The sequence below is a fragment of the Muntiacus reevesi genome, chromosome 1 (assembly GCF_963930625.1).
Source record: "Muntiacus reevesi chromosome 1, mMunRee1.1, whole genome shotgun sequence".
Taxonomy (NCBI): Eukaryota; Metazoa; Chordata; class Mammalia; order Artiodactyla; family Cervidae; genus Muntiacus; species Muntiacus reevesi.
In genome coordinates this window covers 246,021,205-246,040,284 of record NC_089249.1, presented here as the reverse complement: position 1 = coordinate 246,040,284, position 19,080 = coordinate 246,021,205, and the positions used below count along the sequence as shown (strand labels likewise).

General features: G+C 39.3%; 1 protein-coding gene and 1 pseudogene across 1 annotated transcript in view; both read left to right on the top strand.

Annotated features, from left to right (window-relative positions):
* The window catches only part of LOC136158492 (hepatitis A virus cellular receptor 1-like), a 34,028-nt gene extending 32,690 nt beyond the window's left edge, over nucleotides 1-1,338 (top strand). Inside the window, 1 exon segment of the mRNA XM_065920303.1 lies at nucleotides 1,095-1,338. Within this exon segment, the coding sequence (XP_065776375.1) occupies nucleotides 1,095-1,338 (244 nt within the window).
* Nucleotides 1,339-4,947: 3,609 nt separating this feature from the next.
* Nucleotides 4,948-9,681, top strand: LOC136158480 (plexin-A1 pseudogene; annotated as a pseudogene).
* The last annotated feature ends 9,399 nt before the right edge of the window (nucleotides 9,682-19,080 follow it).

Below are 19,080 nucleotides of genomic sequence, written 5' to 3'. Positions count from 1 at the left end.
AGCAACCAAAGTGATTTTCTTGAAACCCAGTTATATCACATTTCTGGCCTTCAGTTATTTCTTATGTCTTAGGATAAAACCCAAGCTCCTGATTATGACTTTTAGGGTCCTGTAGTATCTCGCCTAACCTCCATTTCAGACCTCATCTTGTGCCACTCTTTTATTCCAGTCATGCTTTCAGTTTCAGCCACTTATCACCATCTTTACCAGGGCTTTACTCCACCTAGATGCTCACCCTGGTTCTTCATTTGGCTGACTCATTCTCTTCTTTCAGAACTGAGCTTAAAGGTCATCTTAGTGGTATGTATCTGTTCATTCCATACTCCTAATTTATCTGTCATCCCCTCTTAATTTGGCAACCATAAGTTTGTCTTCTGTGTCTGTGAGCCTGTTTCTGTTTTATAAATAAACCTATTTGTAAGTTTTTAATTTTCACATATAAATGATATAATGTTTGTGCCTCCAGGAGCTTTTTGTGTTTTGTTCACTATTGTATCTCTTGATGCATAGGCTCAGTGTGTAACACACTAAATAGTTCTTGAATGAATAGATGGAAAAGGCAAATCTGACTTAGCCTAGATCATATGGATGGTAAGCAACAGAGGTAGAATTCAAACTCAACTCTCACTGGATCCATAACACATTCCTTTTTCTTTTTGGAATTGTTTAAACCCACATAATAATTGAAATAACAAAGCAATTTGAGCATGTTATATGATATTTTGTCACATTTACTTTGTTTCTCTTTTTATGTATACAATTATGTTCTTTTCTGAACCAGGTGTTTTAGACATCTTGACACTTCCTATAAACACTTTAGTCTGTAAATAAATATATTCTCTCAGAATAAGTATATTCTCTAAGGTAACACAATTTCACTTTTATACCTAAGAAAATCCAGAGTAGTTTGAATTTGTACAGACTATTCCCCAGACTATTTCATTGCTATTTTATATTTTCCCTTCCTAGTCAGGACCTGATCAAGGATCGTATACTGCCTTGGTTGCTAACTCTTCAGCAAAGCCCGTTCTCTCCATTCTATTACATGTTGTCCAGAAAATGCTTAACTCAACTACAATACTTTATTTCCACAGCCTCATCACTTTGGCCAACCTTGCTCCTTCAGGGTTGGCAAATGCAGCAGAGGGGATGCACCCAGAGGAAAACATCTATATCATTGAGGAAAATGTATATGAAGTGGAGGATCCATACGAGTATTGCTGCTCCATCAAGAGTAGGCAGCAATCCTAACAGCCTCTGAGACGCTGTCACCTTTCAACGCCACCAGATTCAGCCAGTTTACTTTGGGGCTTGGTGTTGTCTTCTTTGAAACCATGAGATGGCTCAGCTGACTGATTTTAGAAATTCTGTCCTTGGCCACCAAGCAGAGCTTTTCCACATTTTAAAGATAACTTAGCTCACTCGAGGATTGAGCTGGGACCTGTGTGGTAATACCCAGGCACTACATTGCCTCTGTGTTCCACCCCCCCAACTCAGAGACTGCTAACTGGGACATTAGCGCTCAAGTGGGCTTTTACAGAGAGTAAGAATTCCTAATATGGGATCTCTGGAATTCTAGATATTTGATTACATTGTATGTCCCTGAAACTCCTGAAAATACAGGGGAAATTACGTGCTGAGATATATGTGTGTCTTTTTCCATACAGGAAGTCTAAATGGGTCACTGATTCTCAAAGAGCTCTGTGATCCACAGAACGGGTTAGGAAACTACTGGAGTAGGACTAGATCGTCTTGATTCCCTAAAAGCCTCACGTTTTATACTTCTTTAATGTTGACTCTGCAACAGTAAGTGCCAAAGCACAGTTCTCCTTGGCCTCAGTTAAGAAGATGGCCCAGCAAGGCCTGTGCTATGGCAGATGCTCCTGGAGAAAAGGGAAGTACGCTCAGTGTGTGTTGACCAGTTTTGCTTGGGGTGTACTCAAAGGGAAAGATCTCTGACCGACTTCTCCATTCACGGAGAGAAACGCAGCAGGGTTTTTCATAAAAGAAGAAGCAGTGACTAGGACAGAAATTCTGTTCCCTGTTGCAAAGTAGGTAAAGGTCTCGAGCTGTCTTAATTTTTCAGTTAGATCCCTTTGTGCTTCGACAATGGTCCTTAAGCTTCAGTGCCAGGATGGTGGATAGTAGGTCCATCTTGCCTGTTTTTTTCCTTCCCAGTTATGGCACAACTCTGACACACAATAGAGATTTACCTAATATCTTTGGAGTGAGAAAATTAAATAAGCAGAAAGGTAAATTTCTGGAAAAACTTTTCCATTGGAGAGTTCAGATAGAGCTCTGTACATTCACTTGTTGGGGAACTCAAAAATACTCTTAAGCTCCTGTTTCTGGTCTTGTCCAGCTCTTAGTTTCTCAGCATCTTCTTCCAGCTCAGGCCCTGGAAGTCTGTTACTCTCCTGTCTCCTTTCTCCTTTTGCTGGATGAATCAACAATAGAGACCTGCCTAAAAATTGCCTTCTCTGGGTGATGACTAAACTGCTGCTGTGTTGCATGCAGGAGATATTGGTCACCAAGGATGCAGGCAGCCTGTTTGTTACAGTGTCCAGGTTGCATCTAGACAGGATTGGGAAGCATTGGTTTTCTACTGGTGATTTGAAAGGGAGATCATTTTGCAGAGTTCCAGTCAGTGGCATTTAAACAAACTGAAAAATTAATCTTAAGTGTTTTTAATTTATGAAATTTTTGATGGAAGAGATTTCAAAACTCATTTAAACCAGGTCAATGATTGCCCCACAAAAGAGATTCTTTCTTTCTTTCTTTTTTTAAAAATAAGGATTCTTATCCTAAAAAAACAAACTTTAAACAATGTAAAGAGCAACTATTGCAACAGTGTTTGTGAGAGACTTTTTCCATGAATTGGGGAATAGCTGGTTATTGTGGTATTGTCAACACACTGGAACAGTTAAAAAAAAAATTAGGTAGTTTCATCCTTGAGCTGTTTTGCTAGTTCAACAGAAGCTAAGTGCTTACCTTGTGCCAGGTTCTCTGGTGCTGGGATCACAGAGACCAAATAAACACATCCCTGACCCCATGGAACTTGTGACTGATCTGACAGGAAGGAGGATCTTATTCATTCATTTAGTGAACATGTTTTGGCACCTACTTTGTGCCAGACAGTGTTTTAGTTCCTATAAATATAGCAGTGAAGGAAACAGACAAAATCCCTAGTTTCACAGAGCTTATGTTAATTGTCAAAGGAGAAATCTATATTGCTAATAAAAAGAAAAAGGTTCTAGAATAGTGTAGTTAGTTCTATTTTTTTCTTTTTACTGTAAAGTATTCCAGAAGCATATTCCAAATTAATATGGTTATTCCACAGGGGCAAATAGTCAAGAGTTTCACTTTTTCCTTTTATGTGCTTCTATAACTGTTTGAATCATTTTCTCTATTTTTTTGTAATAAAAAATTTGATTTAAGTATGATCGCAGTGTTTTCCTGTCCACCCTCCTCCTCATAGAAAGAAATGAAGACTTTGGATAAGTTCAGGGTCACAGCCAGCAGTAGTGTGTAGCATCACTCTAGATGTGTCAAGAGTGGTTCCAGCAGGGATTGGGATCCTGGTTTTCAGGGTAGGATCAACTCTGTTTCAGTCATTTGTAATGAGGAAGATGGCAGAAGGATAACAAACTATCATGGAACCCCCAAAGAGTCTGGGTGACGACAAGTGGTAACTTAATTAGAAACAACATAAAAAGATTGAATGTGTGGTTTTTTTCTTAGAAGTACCTTAAAAATTTTTCTCCTAGATCTCTGCCATAGACACCCACAGGGCATAAAGACGTTCCCTGATCTTTTCAGACTGAAAATTTAAGATATTGCCATGCTTTATCTGCCTATCACTGTTAGTGTTAGAATTCCCAAGGCAGAAATTCCAAGTGGTTTGACTTGTCATTCATTTATTTGGGAACATCCCCTTATGTTTATTTCCATTTAAATTTAATTTTCAATTAAGTTCGAAATTTTTTTTTAACTGCATACAAATTAATTTTGTCTCTAGATTTCTACTGAGAAAGTCTTTTCAGAGGTAAGTAAAAATGCCCTAGATCTGTAATTTTGAAGAATTTTGTCATTCTTTTCTGGAAATCAGCTGGAAAGAGGGGAAAATGAGAGAGGCACCTGGAACACTTGATTAGAGAATTCTTAAGCTTAAGGGGAGCTCAGATTTTAAGCAGTTTTCAGTGGAAAAACTGTGCAGTAGAGAATGAGTCAAAAATATGACTTTCAAGATTCTAGATGCTCTACATCTTTTTTTCAGTTGTATTGCCTATAATTATAAAGGTCACTCATATACATAGTAGCAGTTTTCTTTCGTAAATTCTTAGTCAAGCTCCTTCTGCTTATGGTGTGACTCTTTTTCCAGAGAAAGTAGTGATGTTTAAAAAAATTATTTAAGCCATGCAGGTGTGGTTGTGGTGGTAGAATGTCTGTTTAGATACCCACATTATTTTTAACATAATTGTTTTGTGGGTGGGTCACCTTTGGAAAATATTTTGTTAGAGCTTTATAGTCTATACTTAACAACATGCCTCATGACAATCTGACATGTTGTCCTTTGTAATTTCCACATTTCATGCCTTTTAAACCTACCTCATATAAAATAAAAGTATTTTACACTGCAATGCAGTGTTTAAATTTATGTTCATTTGGCCTGTTCTGAAATAACCATATATCTATATATCTATATCAAATCTGTTTTTAATTTTGTTATCCAGTTTTACCTGCCATTCCTAATCATTTGGATGCTGAGTTTAGTTTCTTGTTCTGGAAACCTTTAAGTAGAAAGTAACACCTGTATAAATATAAGTGAAGGTTGTTATAATATTCATTTTTGTATTCATTTTTTAAATCTCAAAGTTCAGGATGAGATCTTAGCAAAACCTCTTGACCTTGGTGTTGCTTTAGTCCAAGGGCTGAAGCAAGGAGCCAATGAGACAGCAAGGAGCAAGTGAAGGGGCTTTGAAAACTTCTAGCTGCCCAGGCCCCAGTGAAGTCTTTGGAGAGCCGGCACCATTCCTGTTCTCTGAGCAAGCCTCCTACTCCAGCAACAATTCCTGGTACCTAAGCAGCAGCCAGACAACTTCTAATCACCAAGGGAGAAACGAGTTTTTGGACTTGACGGAATTTCAGGTGGGAGCTAAGCAACATGGTATTTTGTAATCCTAGCTGCCTTGTTTGAAGCAAATGTGTTTACAAGGAACTGTGGGTAGGCGAGTTACTTTACAGTAGGTACTTTGAGACTCCTAGTAAGAGTCTCTAAGCAGAAGATACATCTTGTTAGAGTGCTTGTTTTTCTCATCGTTTTTTTTTAGATTTTTATTTTGAAATAATTTGAGATTTGCAGAAAAATTGCAATGATAGTACAGAGTTCCTGTATTCAGAAATTTTTTTTTTCTTGGTTAACAGCTTACATAACCATGGTACCATTTGTCAAACTAAGAAATTAAGACTAATACATAATATCAACTAAACTATAAATTTTGCTTGGATTCCTACTCTGATTTTTAAAATTTAAGTTAAGTGTTTTCTGAAAAATGATTAAAGGTGGAAATCCCTATTCCCTGGCCTCTCCATCAAAATTTTTCCCCAGTCCTACTCCCCAGGAACAATCCTAGGTCAGCATTGTCCAGTAGATATGCAGTGTTTTTGTTTTCTTTGTTTTTGTTTTTGTTTTGTTTTGTTTTCTTCATTTTAAGTCGTCATAGTTTAGTGAGTATTTTCCTTTTAGAGGACATGTTCATTCTGACTAGTCACTTCTTAAGTGCTCAATAGCCACTAGTGGCTAGTGGCTCTAGATTTAGGAAAGTTCTGGGCTATTCTCTTAATTTCTCTCTCTCTCTTTCACTCATACACACACACGGTAACCTAATTTTTTCCACTACTTACAGAAGCTCATCTTTCCCTGTGAGAATGGGACAACAGCCTTTACTTAGACAGCTATGTGGTATTAAGTAGGACAAAGGTGCTTAATCTATTAAATCACTTCCCCACACATAGATGTTTAGTTTTTTTTTCCCCCCATTTCAAATATACAAAAATTTATGTGCATTTGTATACTTCCAATATTTATGATTCTGGACATGGAATTGTTGTGGCAAAGGATGTGATTGTATTTGAAGTATCATGACAATAGAACAATAGTATATTTTTAAGGAAATATACCATTCAGTATATGACTAAATGTATGTTTTTTCTGAAGGCAGTCATTTTTGAAAGCAATTTATTTCAATAGTGTTCCTTTCACTCAAAATAATTCATTTTTGATTTTTGATGTTTGACGTTTTGAAATTTTAAAATGTTGACACTTTTTTTTTTCGTTTATTTTTATTAGTTGGAGGCTAATTGCTTTACAGTATTGAAGTGGGTTTTGTCATACATTGACATGAATCACCCATGGAGTTACATGTATTCCCCATCCCAATCCCCCCTCCCACCTCCCTCTCTACCTGATCCCTCTGGGTCTCCCGGTGCACCAGGCCCGAGCACTTGTCTCATGCATCGAACCTGGGCTGGTGATCTGTTTCACCATAGATAATATACATGTTTCAATGCTGTTCTCTCGAAACATCCCACCCTCGCCTTCTCCCACAGAGTCCAAAAAATGTTGACATTCTTTAGCAACATAGCTAGTTAACAATTGGAGGGTTCTATTGTCAGTGTGGTAAGTCCCAATGTTCACTACAAATGCAGTGCCTTGACAAAACTTTTGACAATGTATGGCAAAAACCACTACAATATTGTAAAGTAATTAGCCTCCAACTAATAAAAATAAATGGGAAAAAAAAAAAACTTTTGACAAAGCTCAGCATACATTTTGAATAACTTCTACTAACACAGGAGTTCAACTGGGCCCAAGTCTTGCAGTGGGCTTGGTTTGGAAGAGTACCGAGTCCTTCAGAAAATTACCCTAACCATCTGATGAAAGCCCAGTGCTATCATGGTTTGTTTTTTTGACCCACCCATCTTCCCTAATGGATGCAGAGGAAATGACTTGCAATCATGTGATAATGCAGCAAAGCACATAGCTAAAAGTGAAAGTTTTCATTCCGAAACAAATCACTGATGTCAGTGTTTTAAGTAGAAAAGGTTGTTTGGGTTTTGGGGAGGAAGAAAAAGGACCCATCATCTCATAATTTGGGGAGATGTTCTGTTTCACACTAGGCAGCGCCTCTAGCTGTGTGAGCAGGAGCTCACTCAGCTCACATTCCATTTTCTGACGTCCTCTCACTCACAACTTCAAAACCTGGGACATCAGTGGACATGGTATTAATATGTGAGAGAGGCATATAAATTGTATTGGGGCACAGTGTAACTTGACTCCTGTAATTTAAATTGAAGTACAGTTGATTTACAGTATTATGTTAGTTTCAGGTTTATAGCAAAGTGATTCACATGTGTATGTGTGGATGTATTTCAGATTCTTTTCCTTTACAGTTTATTGCAAGACAATGAATATATTTCCCTATAGTGTGAAATGTAAGTCACTCAGTCATGTCTGACTCTTTGCAGCTCCATGGACTGTGGCTTGCCAGGCTCTTCTGTCCATGGGAAGAATACTGGGAGTGGGTAGTCATTCCCTTCTCCAGGGAATCTTCCCAACCCAGGGATCTAACCTGGCTCTCTTGCTTACAGGCGAATTCTTTACCATCTGAGTCACCAGTTTCCTATGCTATACAGTAAAACTTTGTTGCTTGTTTATTTTATGTATAGTAGTGTGTATCTGTTAACTGTATATTCCTACTGTAACTCCACCTTGCCCTTGAACCATAAGCTTGTTTCCTATGATGACTTCATTCATACTGAAAGTGGTGGCTTGTTTTCCTAAACTTTGAAGGGTGGAGATTGTGGGTTTGCTTTATCTACTTAAAATGTTCCATTGGTTAGTATGGGATGCTTGATGAATATTTAGTGAAATAAATGGGAATTCCCTGGCAGTTCACTAGTTAGGACTGAACTTTGATTGCAGAGGCTGTGTCTTTATATCCCTTGTTGGGGAACTAAGATCCCACAAGCTGAGTGGTGCAAACAACAACAAAAAACACAGGTGAAATAATGTTTGTTGAGGAAGAGGAACAGTGGAGTAGGGGTAGGTGAACCTGGCTTTCACTTCTGCATTGGTCCCGAGTGATTTCTGTGGGTGCTCTCCTCTATTTCTCTCTGGTCCTCAGTTTATTCATGTACGAATCAGAGGTTTGGCCCCACATAGTTAAAGTCCTTTTTTGTACAAACAGTCTCAAAGTTCATATGACTTCTCAGGCCTAAATCTGACCCTGAATCAAGACCTGTAATCTTTTAAAAACAGCCTACTTCAAAAAGAATAAAATTCCTAGAATAAAACTACCTAAGGAGGTGAAAGACCTGTACTTGGAAAACTACTGAGGATAATACAGATGGGATGTTATACCATGTTCTTGGATTGGAAGAATTAATATTGTTAAAAGGATCATACTACCGAAGGCGATTTATGGATTCAATACAATCCCTACCAAAATGCCAATGATATCTTTCAAAGAAATAGGAACAATTTTAAAATTTATGTGGAAATACAAAAGACCCCAAAAGGCCAAAGCATTACTGAGACAGAGAACAGAGGTGGAGAAACCATACTCCCCAACTTCAGACTATATTACAAATCTGTAGTAATCAAACATTATGGTACTGACTCAATAGATACACATATCAATGGAAGAGGATGGAGAATTCAGAATCATATACTTTTGGTCAATTAATCAATGACAAGAGAGGCAAGAATAGACAATGGAGAAAAGACAGCCTTCAAAAATTGGTGCTGGGAAAACTGGACAGGTACAGGTAGAAGAATGAAATTAGAACATCTTTAATATCACATACAAAAATAAAATGGGTTAAAGACATAAATAGACCAGACACCATGGAACTCCCAGAGTAAAACATGGGCAGAGCACTCTTTGGTATAAAAAGTAGCAGTGTTCCTTGTCAAGAACCATGAACACCTAGAACAGCTCAGTGGCACCTGAGGCAGCAAGACGGTCTTCAATCTTCCTCATGTGGTTTCTGGCCATCAAGGGCATGATAATGAAGCTCATGGATGCCCTTTCCCAAATCATCTTCAGCATGCACTGGGGCTCAGACCTGCTGCTGGCCATCAAGTACACGTTTGGTTTCCTGGATGAGCAGGCCAATCAGCACCAGATACCTGATGTAGATATGCATCACACCTGGAAGAAAAACTGCCTGCTCCTGTGCTTCTGGTTGAACATGATCAAGAAACAACAGGTGCTATTCAACATCTACAAGAGCAGCAGCACTGACGCCTGCCTGTCAGTGGTGGCCTAGGCCTTCATGGACTCCTGCTCCACATCTGAACACAAGCTGGGCAAGGACTTGCCCTCCCAGAAGCTACTCTACACCAGGGACATCCTTAGCTACAAGAGCGAGGTGGAGATTTACTATGCCAGCATCACCAGGATGGTCTGCCATCAGCTACCTGGATAACAGTGCATATCTCACATTGGACCAGAGTCAATTCAATAGCATGAGTGTCCTGGATGAGATCTACTCTTACATCACCAAGTACGAGGATGAGACCCCGACACAGCCCTGGAGAAAGATAAGCAGACCTGGTGGCGGCTGCTTTGGAGCAAGCTGGAGCAAGTAGTAGACACCGTACCCCGGAGTAGCTGAGTCCGGGGCCTATGACCATCTGACCAGGGGGCCTTGAGTGAATTTGGGGCTGGCCCCTATCAAGCAGCCAGAGCTGGGAGTTCTGTAGAAGAGGCCTGGTCCCAACTGTGCCGGGGGCCCTGTGCTGGGGGCCATGAGTCCAGTTCTGGTCCCCTTGGCACTAACCCCCCCTGGAGCTAGCCAGGGTCCTAGTTCCTAATTGATGTGGATGAGACGATGCCTGAAGTAACCTCTATGTCCAGAATTGCTTGCCATGGGGTTGGGAAACCCAGGTGTGACCAGGGGCCTTCTTGGGCCAATAAGCTGACTGCTAAGGCTCTGGAGGTGAGGCTGGATCCTCTGGGAGAGAGAGACCAGGTTGCCAAGGCCAGGACTAGGCCCAGGGGCTGGGAGTGTTCAGCTGAGCCTGGCTTCCTGCTCAGAGTCTAAGGACATGGGCCTGACTGGTGGCCCAGGGGGGAGACTGAATGCCCAGGGCTCTGTCATGATGAGCTAAAGTCTGTCTGGGCTATCACCACCCACCTGCTATGTTTCAGCACCCCTATGCTCATCGCTACACACTCAGAACCCCCAAATTCTTGATTCACCACATGCTGTCCATGGCTGAGGTTGGAGTGACACATCGACCTCACCCAGAGAGAGGCCCTGGGTCCATCCTATGGAGGGGTTGCAGGATGGCTCCACCCAGGGCCCAAGAGACTTCCTGTTATGTCCTCAGGGCTGTGCCTCTGGGAGCTATTGGGGCCTGGTGCTCCTGGTCATGAGTGTATGTTTTTCTCATTTATTCCCCCTCACCATGCCCTGCATCCCCCACACCCTGCCTCAGGCTGAGCTCTCAGCTGTAGAGGTCCCAGGAGCAGTCATGGCCACCCTCTTCCCCACTCCCTGACCCACCACCAACCTTTCAGAGGCTTCAGTCTGGCTCCCAACAGCATGCTGACCCCTTGGAGCAAGGGGCCATCTGGGGGCCGTTGCTCATGTTTTAGGGGAACAATGGACTTCTGCTTACGTTGCTCAGGCAGCTGGGAGTGTTGAGGTCTCAGGTCACACCCAATGGTCTGGTTGGCAGCAGGATGCTATGACCAGTTGCTGTCTGCAACTGACCCATGTTGCAGTCAGCAAGCAAAAGAATACATGCTGAATTAGAAAGCTTGTGCATTAAAAAAAAAAAAAAAGCTATGTTTTCTTTCATCTTCTCCTTTTAAAACAAGAGAAACAAAAACAAAAGTAAATGGGGACTAATTAAACTTAAAAGCTTTTGCTCAACAAAGGAAACCATCACAAAACAACAAGGCTACATAATGAAAGGTAGAAATTATTTGCAAATGATATGACAAATAAAGGGTTAATATCCAAAATATATAAACCATCAAAAAACAACCATGTTAAAAGATGGACAGAAGACCTGAGTAGACATTTTTCCAAAGGGGTCATGCAGATGGCCAAGAGGCACATGTTGACATTATTATTCTTCAGGGAAATGTAAATCAAAATGTCAAAACCACATGGAGGTATCACCTCAAACCTGTCAGAATGGCTTTCATAAATAAAATCACAAATACAAATGTTGGCGAATATGGAGAAAAGACAACCCTTGTATACTGTTGGTGGGAATGTAAATTAGTGCATCCTTAGTTGAAAACAGTATGGAGATTTATAAGAAAACTAAAAATGGGACTATGGTATGACCCAGCAATTCCACTCCTGGTTATATATCCCCCCACCAAAAAAAATCAATAATTCAAAAAATATATGCACACCAATATTCATAGAAACCTGATTTACAATTGCCAAGATTAGATGGGAGCAACCTAATTGTCCATAAATATGAATGGATAAAGAAGTTACAGTGTGTATATATACCTACACAATGTTGCCATTTGCAACAGCTTGGGTGTATTTGGAGGGTATTATGCTTAGTGAAACAAGTCAGAGAAAGACAAATACTGTATTACTGAAATAACTTACATGTGGAATCTAAAAGATAAACAGACTAGTCAATATAATTGAAGAGGAAACAGACTCACAAATATAGAGAAGAAGCTAGTGATTACCAGTGGGAGAGGGAATGGGGGAGAGGAAACAGCGGTAGGAGGTTAAAGGATATTAACCACTAGGTATGAAATAAGCTACAAGGACATATTGTACAACACATATTGTACAGCAGCCAATGCTTTATAATAGCTGTAAATGGAGCATAACCTTAAAAAATTGTGAATCACTATGTTATACACCTCTAACTTATATAATATTGTACATCCACTCTACTTCAATTAAAAAATAAAAGCAGCCTAGCAGAGAGTAAATTCTATTCCAGATTACTAAAATCTCCCATTAATCTATTTAGTGACTGGATCAAATCCAGCCAAAACACGGGCAGACTAGAGAAGTTCAACTTCTAAAGATACTTCCCAACATTCTCTGGAAAGGTGTGGCAAGGAGATTAGGACTAACTAGAATTCCATCTTTATCCATAAGGAGAAAAGAGACAGAATCAGTGACAGACCACCAGAGAAGCTGGAAAGCTACCTCCTAACTCACCTGTAAGTACAATCCTCTGGAAAGTACAGTACTTCTCTTCACTCAGCAAAGGGGTGTATTGACTGAGTCACACAGCTTTTGTTTGTTTTTATGGTCCCCCTGCATGGCTTGTGGGATTTCCCAATCACAGATTGAATCCAAGTTCATCAATGGATGTACTTACATCCACCTGTAAGTACAATCCTGTCTTACGCTGAAGAGAAAGCTGGAACTTTGCTGCTTGAACTTTCTCAGTAAAATATGGAATCTTAATACAATGATGAATGAACCAATAGAAATTGGGTAGTTCATATAAAATGGATTTGTATCTCTTGAGAGAGGAATCCTCATTTAAATAGAATCATGGACTTACACATTGGAATTATTTAAGCTTTTCCTGGGCAACATCAGTGAGGGAAAGAGAGAGGAAAAGAAACCTGAGCAGAAATGTGTGGTACCTTTGGAGGAAGGAATACTCATTGAGGCTCACTTGAAAGCTGTGTGCGAAATTCCATGAGTGTTCAGTGGCAGGACTCAGAGGTTCCACTGCAGGGGGTGTGGAATGGCTCTGTGATTGGGAAACTAAAATCCCAGGAGGCAGGGAAGGGGAACAAACAAACCAACAGAAGCTGTGTGAGTTAGAGTCAATACATCCCTTTGCTGAGTCTCTCTTAACTGTTAGATGGGTGTTATAAGTATCAAGAAAATGGTAAGAGGAGTATGTGTATCTCTGTGAACAATTTTGTTCATTAATCTGTGGTTTGTAAAGTCAAATATTTCTAAAATGTAAAGGGGAAGCCTGATATTTTCTTGTGGCTTTTTGCAATTCCTATTGATGGAATTATTTAAATACTGGAGAAGATTTAAAAAATAGCTATCCCCTGATGTGGGTTCTTCCTCATGGTGGGCAACTGCAGAGAGCTGGAGACCATTGGCCTCCTGGGCTGGTCTTGCCTTCATGACCCCTTGCTTCCAGAGGCACCTCAGCACTTCCAAATGGTCGTGTTTGAGTCCCTCGTCCATTTGCTCTTGAAGATGTGCTATCCCCAGTCATCTCTAAGTAGAATCCCCTTATTGGACAGTGAATTCTGTTTCTCTATTACTCCATGCATTTTTTCCTTGCCCAAATCAATTCTTCCACTCATTCATCTCCAGATAATACAAACATGCTGTTATTTTTATCATCTTTCTCTTAACCCTACTTCCAAACTCCCCCTTCCTTTTATTTTTTGTCACAAATTTCCTTGAAAGAGTTCCCTGACTTCATTGTTCATTCTCTTTTGATTTTCCCTTTCCTCGTAAACACTTTTCTTGAGATGTAACATAGATTGTGAAAGTGAATAGTCATTTAGTTATTCTCTACTGAAAATGCTTTTATGAAGGTCATTAATGATCTCCAGCTTGCTCTGTCCTATAGGCAAGTCTCATTTCTTTCCTTTGTGGCATTTGATTCATGATCATTGCCTCTTTGTTAATGCATTTGTTTCACTTGGCTGCAGTAGTATCCCATTTACTTTTTACTTTTCCTCCTGCTTCATTGGCTTGTTTCTATGTGTGTGGTGGTGCCTCTTCCACCTCCACCTTTTGCACAAGGCCCCAGGCCCTAGTCCCTAAGCCAAGGACATTCCCTGAGCATCAACTCTGGTTCATGGCTTTAAAATTCCATTTCTATGCTGATGTCTCTGAAATAAATATTTTCAGCCCAGATCGTCTCTCCTGAACAGTTTTCACTTGGGTGTCTGAGAAATCTCAAACTCAGCGTGTCTGAAGTCCACATTATTTCCTCCCAAACAGCTACCCCATCTCATTTGGTGGTACCTCCTGTCTTTCCAGTTGCTCAGGCCACATCGCTTGGAGTCATCTTTAGGCTGTTACTCCACACTCTGCAGGAAGCCCTCCTGGTCCTGTGTTGAAACAACCAGGGCCTGAGCTGCTCTCACTCCTCTCTTCTGTTAAAGACATATAATCATACATCTTAGTTTCATGGAAGGGTTGATTTTTAGCAAGTAGTTCAGGGCACAGCATGTGTGAAGGCCCAGCAACAGGAGGGAGCTTGTGTTCAAGTAGGTTGAGGAAGCTCTAAGACTTGGGCCTCCACCAACCAAGGCCTTCTTCAGACTAAAGCACCCCCAGACAGAAATATTGCAGTAGCTTCCAGACAGGTCCTCACGCTTCTCACCATAGTGGCCGCTGCATTCCTTCTCAAAGGTGAGTCTGATCCTCTCATTCTCTGTGCCTGCACTGGGGCTTCATTTCCTGTGGAGTAAGCAGCTGGAAATTCATGTTTGCTGTCTGAGCCTTATCCCTCAACTGGTCATGTATCTTCAGGGGTCACAAAGTTGATTCTAGAGTAGCAACTATTGAATAGCTCAAATTGAAAAACTCCATTGTGCTGTTTGGGAGCCTTGAAAACATAGTGGGGGCTCCCGTGGTAGACAGCTTGTCAGAAAATTCAGTCTTATGGGATTGTACACTTACTGCACATCACAGAGCCTTGTCCACATTAATTAGTGAATGTAGACATCATTTTGCAGAGAAACTAAAGATTCAGGACTATTAATAAATACATTTGGTGCCATATTGCAACATTTTCTCTAAGAAAGCACACGTATTTTAGAAATTATGTTGTTTAGTCACTAAGTCTAGTCCAACTCTTTGTGACCCCATAACTTCAGTACACCATGCCTCCCTGTCCTTCACTATCTCCCGGAGTTTGCTAAAATTCATGTCCATTGAGTTGGTGATGCTATCTAACCATCTCATCCGCTGCTGCCTTCTTCTCTTTTTGTCTTCAATCTTTCCCAGCATCAGGACCTTTCCAATGAGTCAGCTCTTTGCATCAGGTGGCCAAAGTATTGGAGATTCAGCTTTAAGATCAATCCTTCAATGAATATTCAGGGTTGATTTCCTTTAGGTTTGACTGGTTTGTACTTCCTGCAGTCCAGGGGACTCTCCAGAGTCTTTTCCAGCACCACAATTTGAAAGCATCAGTTCTTCAGTATTCAGCCTTTTTATGGTCCAACTCTCACATGACTACTGGAAAAACCACAGCTTTGACTATACAGACCTTTGGCAAAAAAGGGATGTCTCTGCTTTTCAGTACACTGTCTAGACTGGTCATAGCTTTTCTTCCAAAAAGCAAGTGTCTTTTAATTTCATGGCTGCAGTCACCATCCACAATGATTTTGGTACTCAAGATAAGAAAATCTGTCACTGCTTCCACTTTGCCCCCTTCTATTTGCCCTAAAGTGAGGGGACTGGATGCCAGGATCTTCAGTTCAGTCTCTCAGTTCTGCCCGACTCTTTGCAACCCCATGGACTGCAGCATACCAGACTTCCCTGTCCATCATCAACTCCCAAAGCTTCCTCAATTACATGTCCATCGAGTCTGTGATGCCATCCAACCATCTCATCCTCTGTCGTCCCCTTCTCCTCCAGTCCTCAATCTTTCCCAGCATCAGAGCCATTTCTAACGAGTCAGTTCTTCACATCAGGTGGCAAAAGCATTGGAGCTTCAGCTTCAGCATGAGTCCTTCGATTGAATATTCAGGACTGATTTCCTTTAGGATTCACTGGTTGGATCTCCTTGATGTTCAAAGGACTCTCAAGAGTCTTCTCCAACACTGCAGTTCAAGAGCATCAATTCTTTGGTGGTCAACTTTCTTTATGGTCCAACTCTCATATCTTTACATGACTACTGAAAAAACCATAGCTTTGACTTGATGGACCCTTGTTGGCAAAGTAAAGTCTCTGTTTTTGAATATGCTGTCTAGGTTGGTTATAGCTTTTCTTCCAAGGAACAAGTGTCTTATAATTTCATGGCTGTAGTCACCATCTGCAGTGAGTTTGGAGCCTAAGAAAATAAAGTCTGTCACTATTTCCATTGTTTCCCCAACTATTTGCCATCAAGTGATTGGACCAGATGCCATGATCTTCATTTTTCGAACACTGAGTTTTAAGCTGGCTTTTTCACTCTCTTTCACTTTGATCAATAGGCTCTTCAGTTTCTCTTTGCTTTCTGCCATTAAAATGGTATCATTCACCTATCTGAAGTTGTTGATATTTCGCCTGGCAATCTTGATTCCAGCTTGTGCTTCATCCAGTCCAGCATTTCTCATGATGTGCTCTGCATGTAAGTTAAATAAACAGGGTGACAATATACAGCCTTGATGTACTCCTTTCCTAATTTTGAATGATCTTATTTTCTTCATGTTGAGTTTATATAAATAGTTTTTCAAGTTTGCCAATCTATGGGATGCTAAAGTAAAAGACAGTATGTAATTTCTTGCTTCTCAGTTTTCACTAGAAATTAAGGTTTTTGAAAGTCGATAATTCAGGACTTCTCTGGCGGTTCAGTGATTAAGACTGCTTTCAATGCAGGGGCCTGGGTTTGATCCCTGGTCAGGGAACTAGACCCCATGTGCCCCAACTAAGAACTTGCATGCTGCCACTAAAGATCCTGCATGTCCCAATGAAGACCCAATACAGTTAAATAAATAAATATTTTTAAAAATTTGATAATTCTAATTAATTAGACTATAAAGGTGATATGGAAAACAGCTTTGTATGCAAGTAAGAAGAAGATATATGAAATAAAAATGCATTTATTAAGGAAAATAAATAATTTTGTTCTACTGCTAGTTATTTCTAAATAAGAAAGAAGAGACAGATTATTATAAGTATAGAAATGTGTAGGGTTGAGAGGAAAAATGAAACTTTAGAAAGGATTTTGTTTGGGCAGAACTAAGGTTAGAATTAATTTAATTGGGCAAATGAATTTCAATATTAAAGGCAAAATGGTACAAAGCCTGAATTTGGTTTCTCTCTATTAAGAGGTTAGAGTTTTCTTAAGAATATTGATCTACTTTTTGTAACAGATTGTTAATTTTCTTTGTATTTTAAGTAATTTTTAAATAGCTTTCTGTATTTGCCTTTGAAATATTTTATTGCTTCTTGGCTAAGTGAATAAGTATTGTTTCACAGTGATCTCTGATGCCACCTGACCAAGTGTTTTTTTAAAGTCTTTTGATATTTTTGACAATCTTGCCAGAGATCAAATTCTACTTGAAGTTCATTGACCTTTAGCTTACTTTGAGATTTTCCAGAAGGTCCTGAAACACCTAAGGGAATTGTTTTCTCTCTTTATCAAAGATTAAAATATTAAACTAACTAGGGTTATATGTTATGTTAAACTGCATGGGAAGCATTTCAAACGGATGGTGATAAACATCCTTAGGCTATATTGTATGGGGACATGTTTTAGATACCCTAGAAATTATTGGAATTCCTAAGAATCTGGTACGTCATAGTAAAATGTTATCAGTCTTAATTCTGATTATTATCTTAAAATGTTCTGTCACAGGAGTATAAAAGTTTGTCAATTGCATCACAATCGGATCTTTAACCATGTCTTTAAAATTCTTTGTTGTTCACAGACAGTTACTCTTTGGTCCCAATGCCTTTGCAAAAATGCATGATTTTCAAGAAAAATCACAGAAAGGATTTTGACAAGTGCAAGCTTTTAAAAGCTTTATGAAACTGTTAACAAAAGATCAAGAATTAGTTACGTAGGACTGAGTGAACTGAAGAACATTGTTACAGATTTTATGGTTTTTCTGTTCTGAGATATTACTGCTTGTTAATTTGTTTTCCAGGTATAAGGAAACCTTTCCCCTTAAACTAATTATGACTTACAGCAATTTGGTTAGTGATACCTTTGTAAGCAAAATTGAAACATTTGTCTTTTATTTCTACCTGATCCCTCCAAAATTGTAAACTCTTAGTTTGCTAGCAGACTTATCAAGTAAAAAAAAAAAGTCCACCTCCTGACAGTTGTAGGAATCTGAAGACACTTTGGAACACTGAAAAGAGAGAAATTAATCCAGATCTATAGGTATCACAGGTGGGATCTGATGGCATGCCCTTGGGATGACTTTTCTCGCCTTGAGAAAGAAACCTTTTAAAAATTCAATCTGAGATTCTTAATAAAAAGTTCCACCTAAACCAATTTTTAAAAGGATTGTATGATCAATTACACTTATATAAGTAATCAGGCCAAGTTTACTGAAAGCAGACTTATTTTTGCAAAAAAATTACTCTTAATTTGCCTTTATTTGATAGATGTCAGCATAATTTTAGAGAGAAAAATTACACATATGGATATTAAATTCTAGTATTGTTAATTTAGGTCTGTATGTACTGCCAAAGACTCACTTCCTAGATAGACCCCTGTTGTTAGGTTACGTTATTATAAAGTTTAATTGAATTATTAAAAGGATACTCTACGTTTGTTTCTGAAGCATATCACTGTAATTTGTCTTTGGATGAATATCAGATGCCCCATGAGGTATAACCAGAAGATTATGCATTTTGGAAAGGCATAATTTAAAGGACTGTCTCCAACCTTGATCAAAGGACACTTGTCAGGTATTCTTGATTAACTGGTGCACAGAACAAATGAAAGAAATTGACTTTTGGATTTGTATTTTCCACTTAGAAAGAGTTCTTGCAATGGAGCCCTTAGACTCACCTTAAAAAAATTTCAAACAGAGGAGAAACTACACTGACACCAAGACAAAAAGAAGACAACATCAGAAGTGGACAGCTATCCCTAGATTCCCAATCTGACCTGTATGATTAGTTACAGTTCAGCATAATAGTTACATTAGATAATAATGTCATATTATATAATTATAGAAATATGGATATAATTATATAATTATTTTTGATAATTTCTTGTACCTTTTCATAAATGCATGTTTTTTTTTTTTATCATGGTATAAGCCTTACACAGAGTTTAAAAATTAATCCAATTGTTAGGCTTATGACCAGTTATCTAATCTAGTACTTCTGGGTTACCTTGGTGGATTTCTCCTCTCC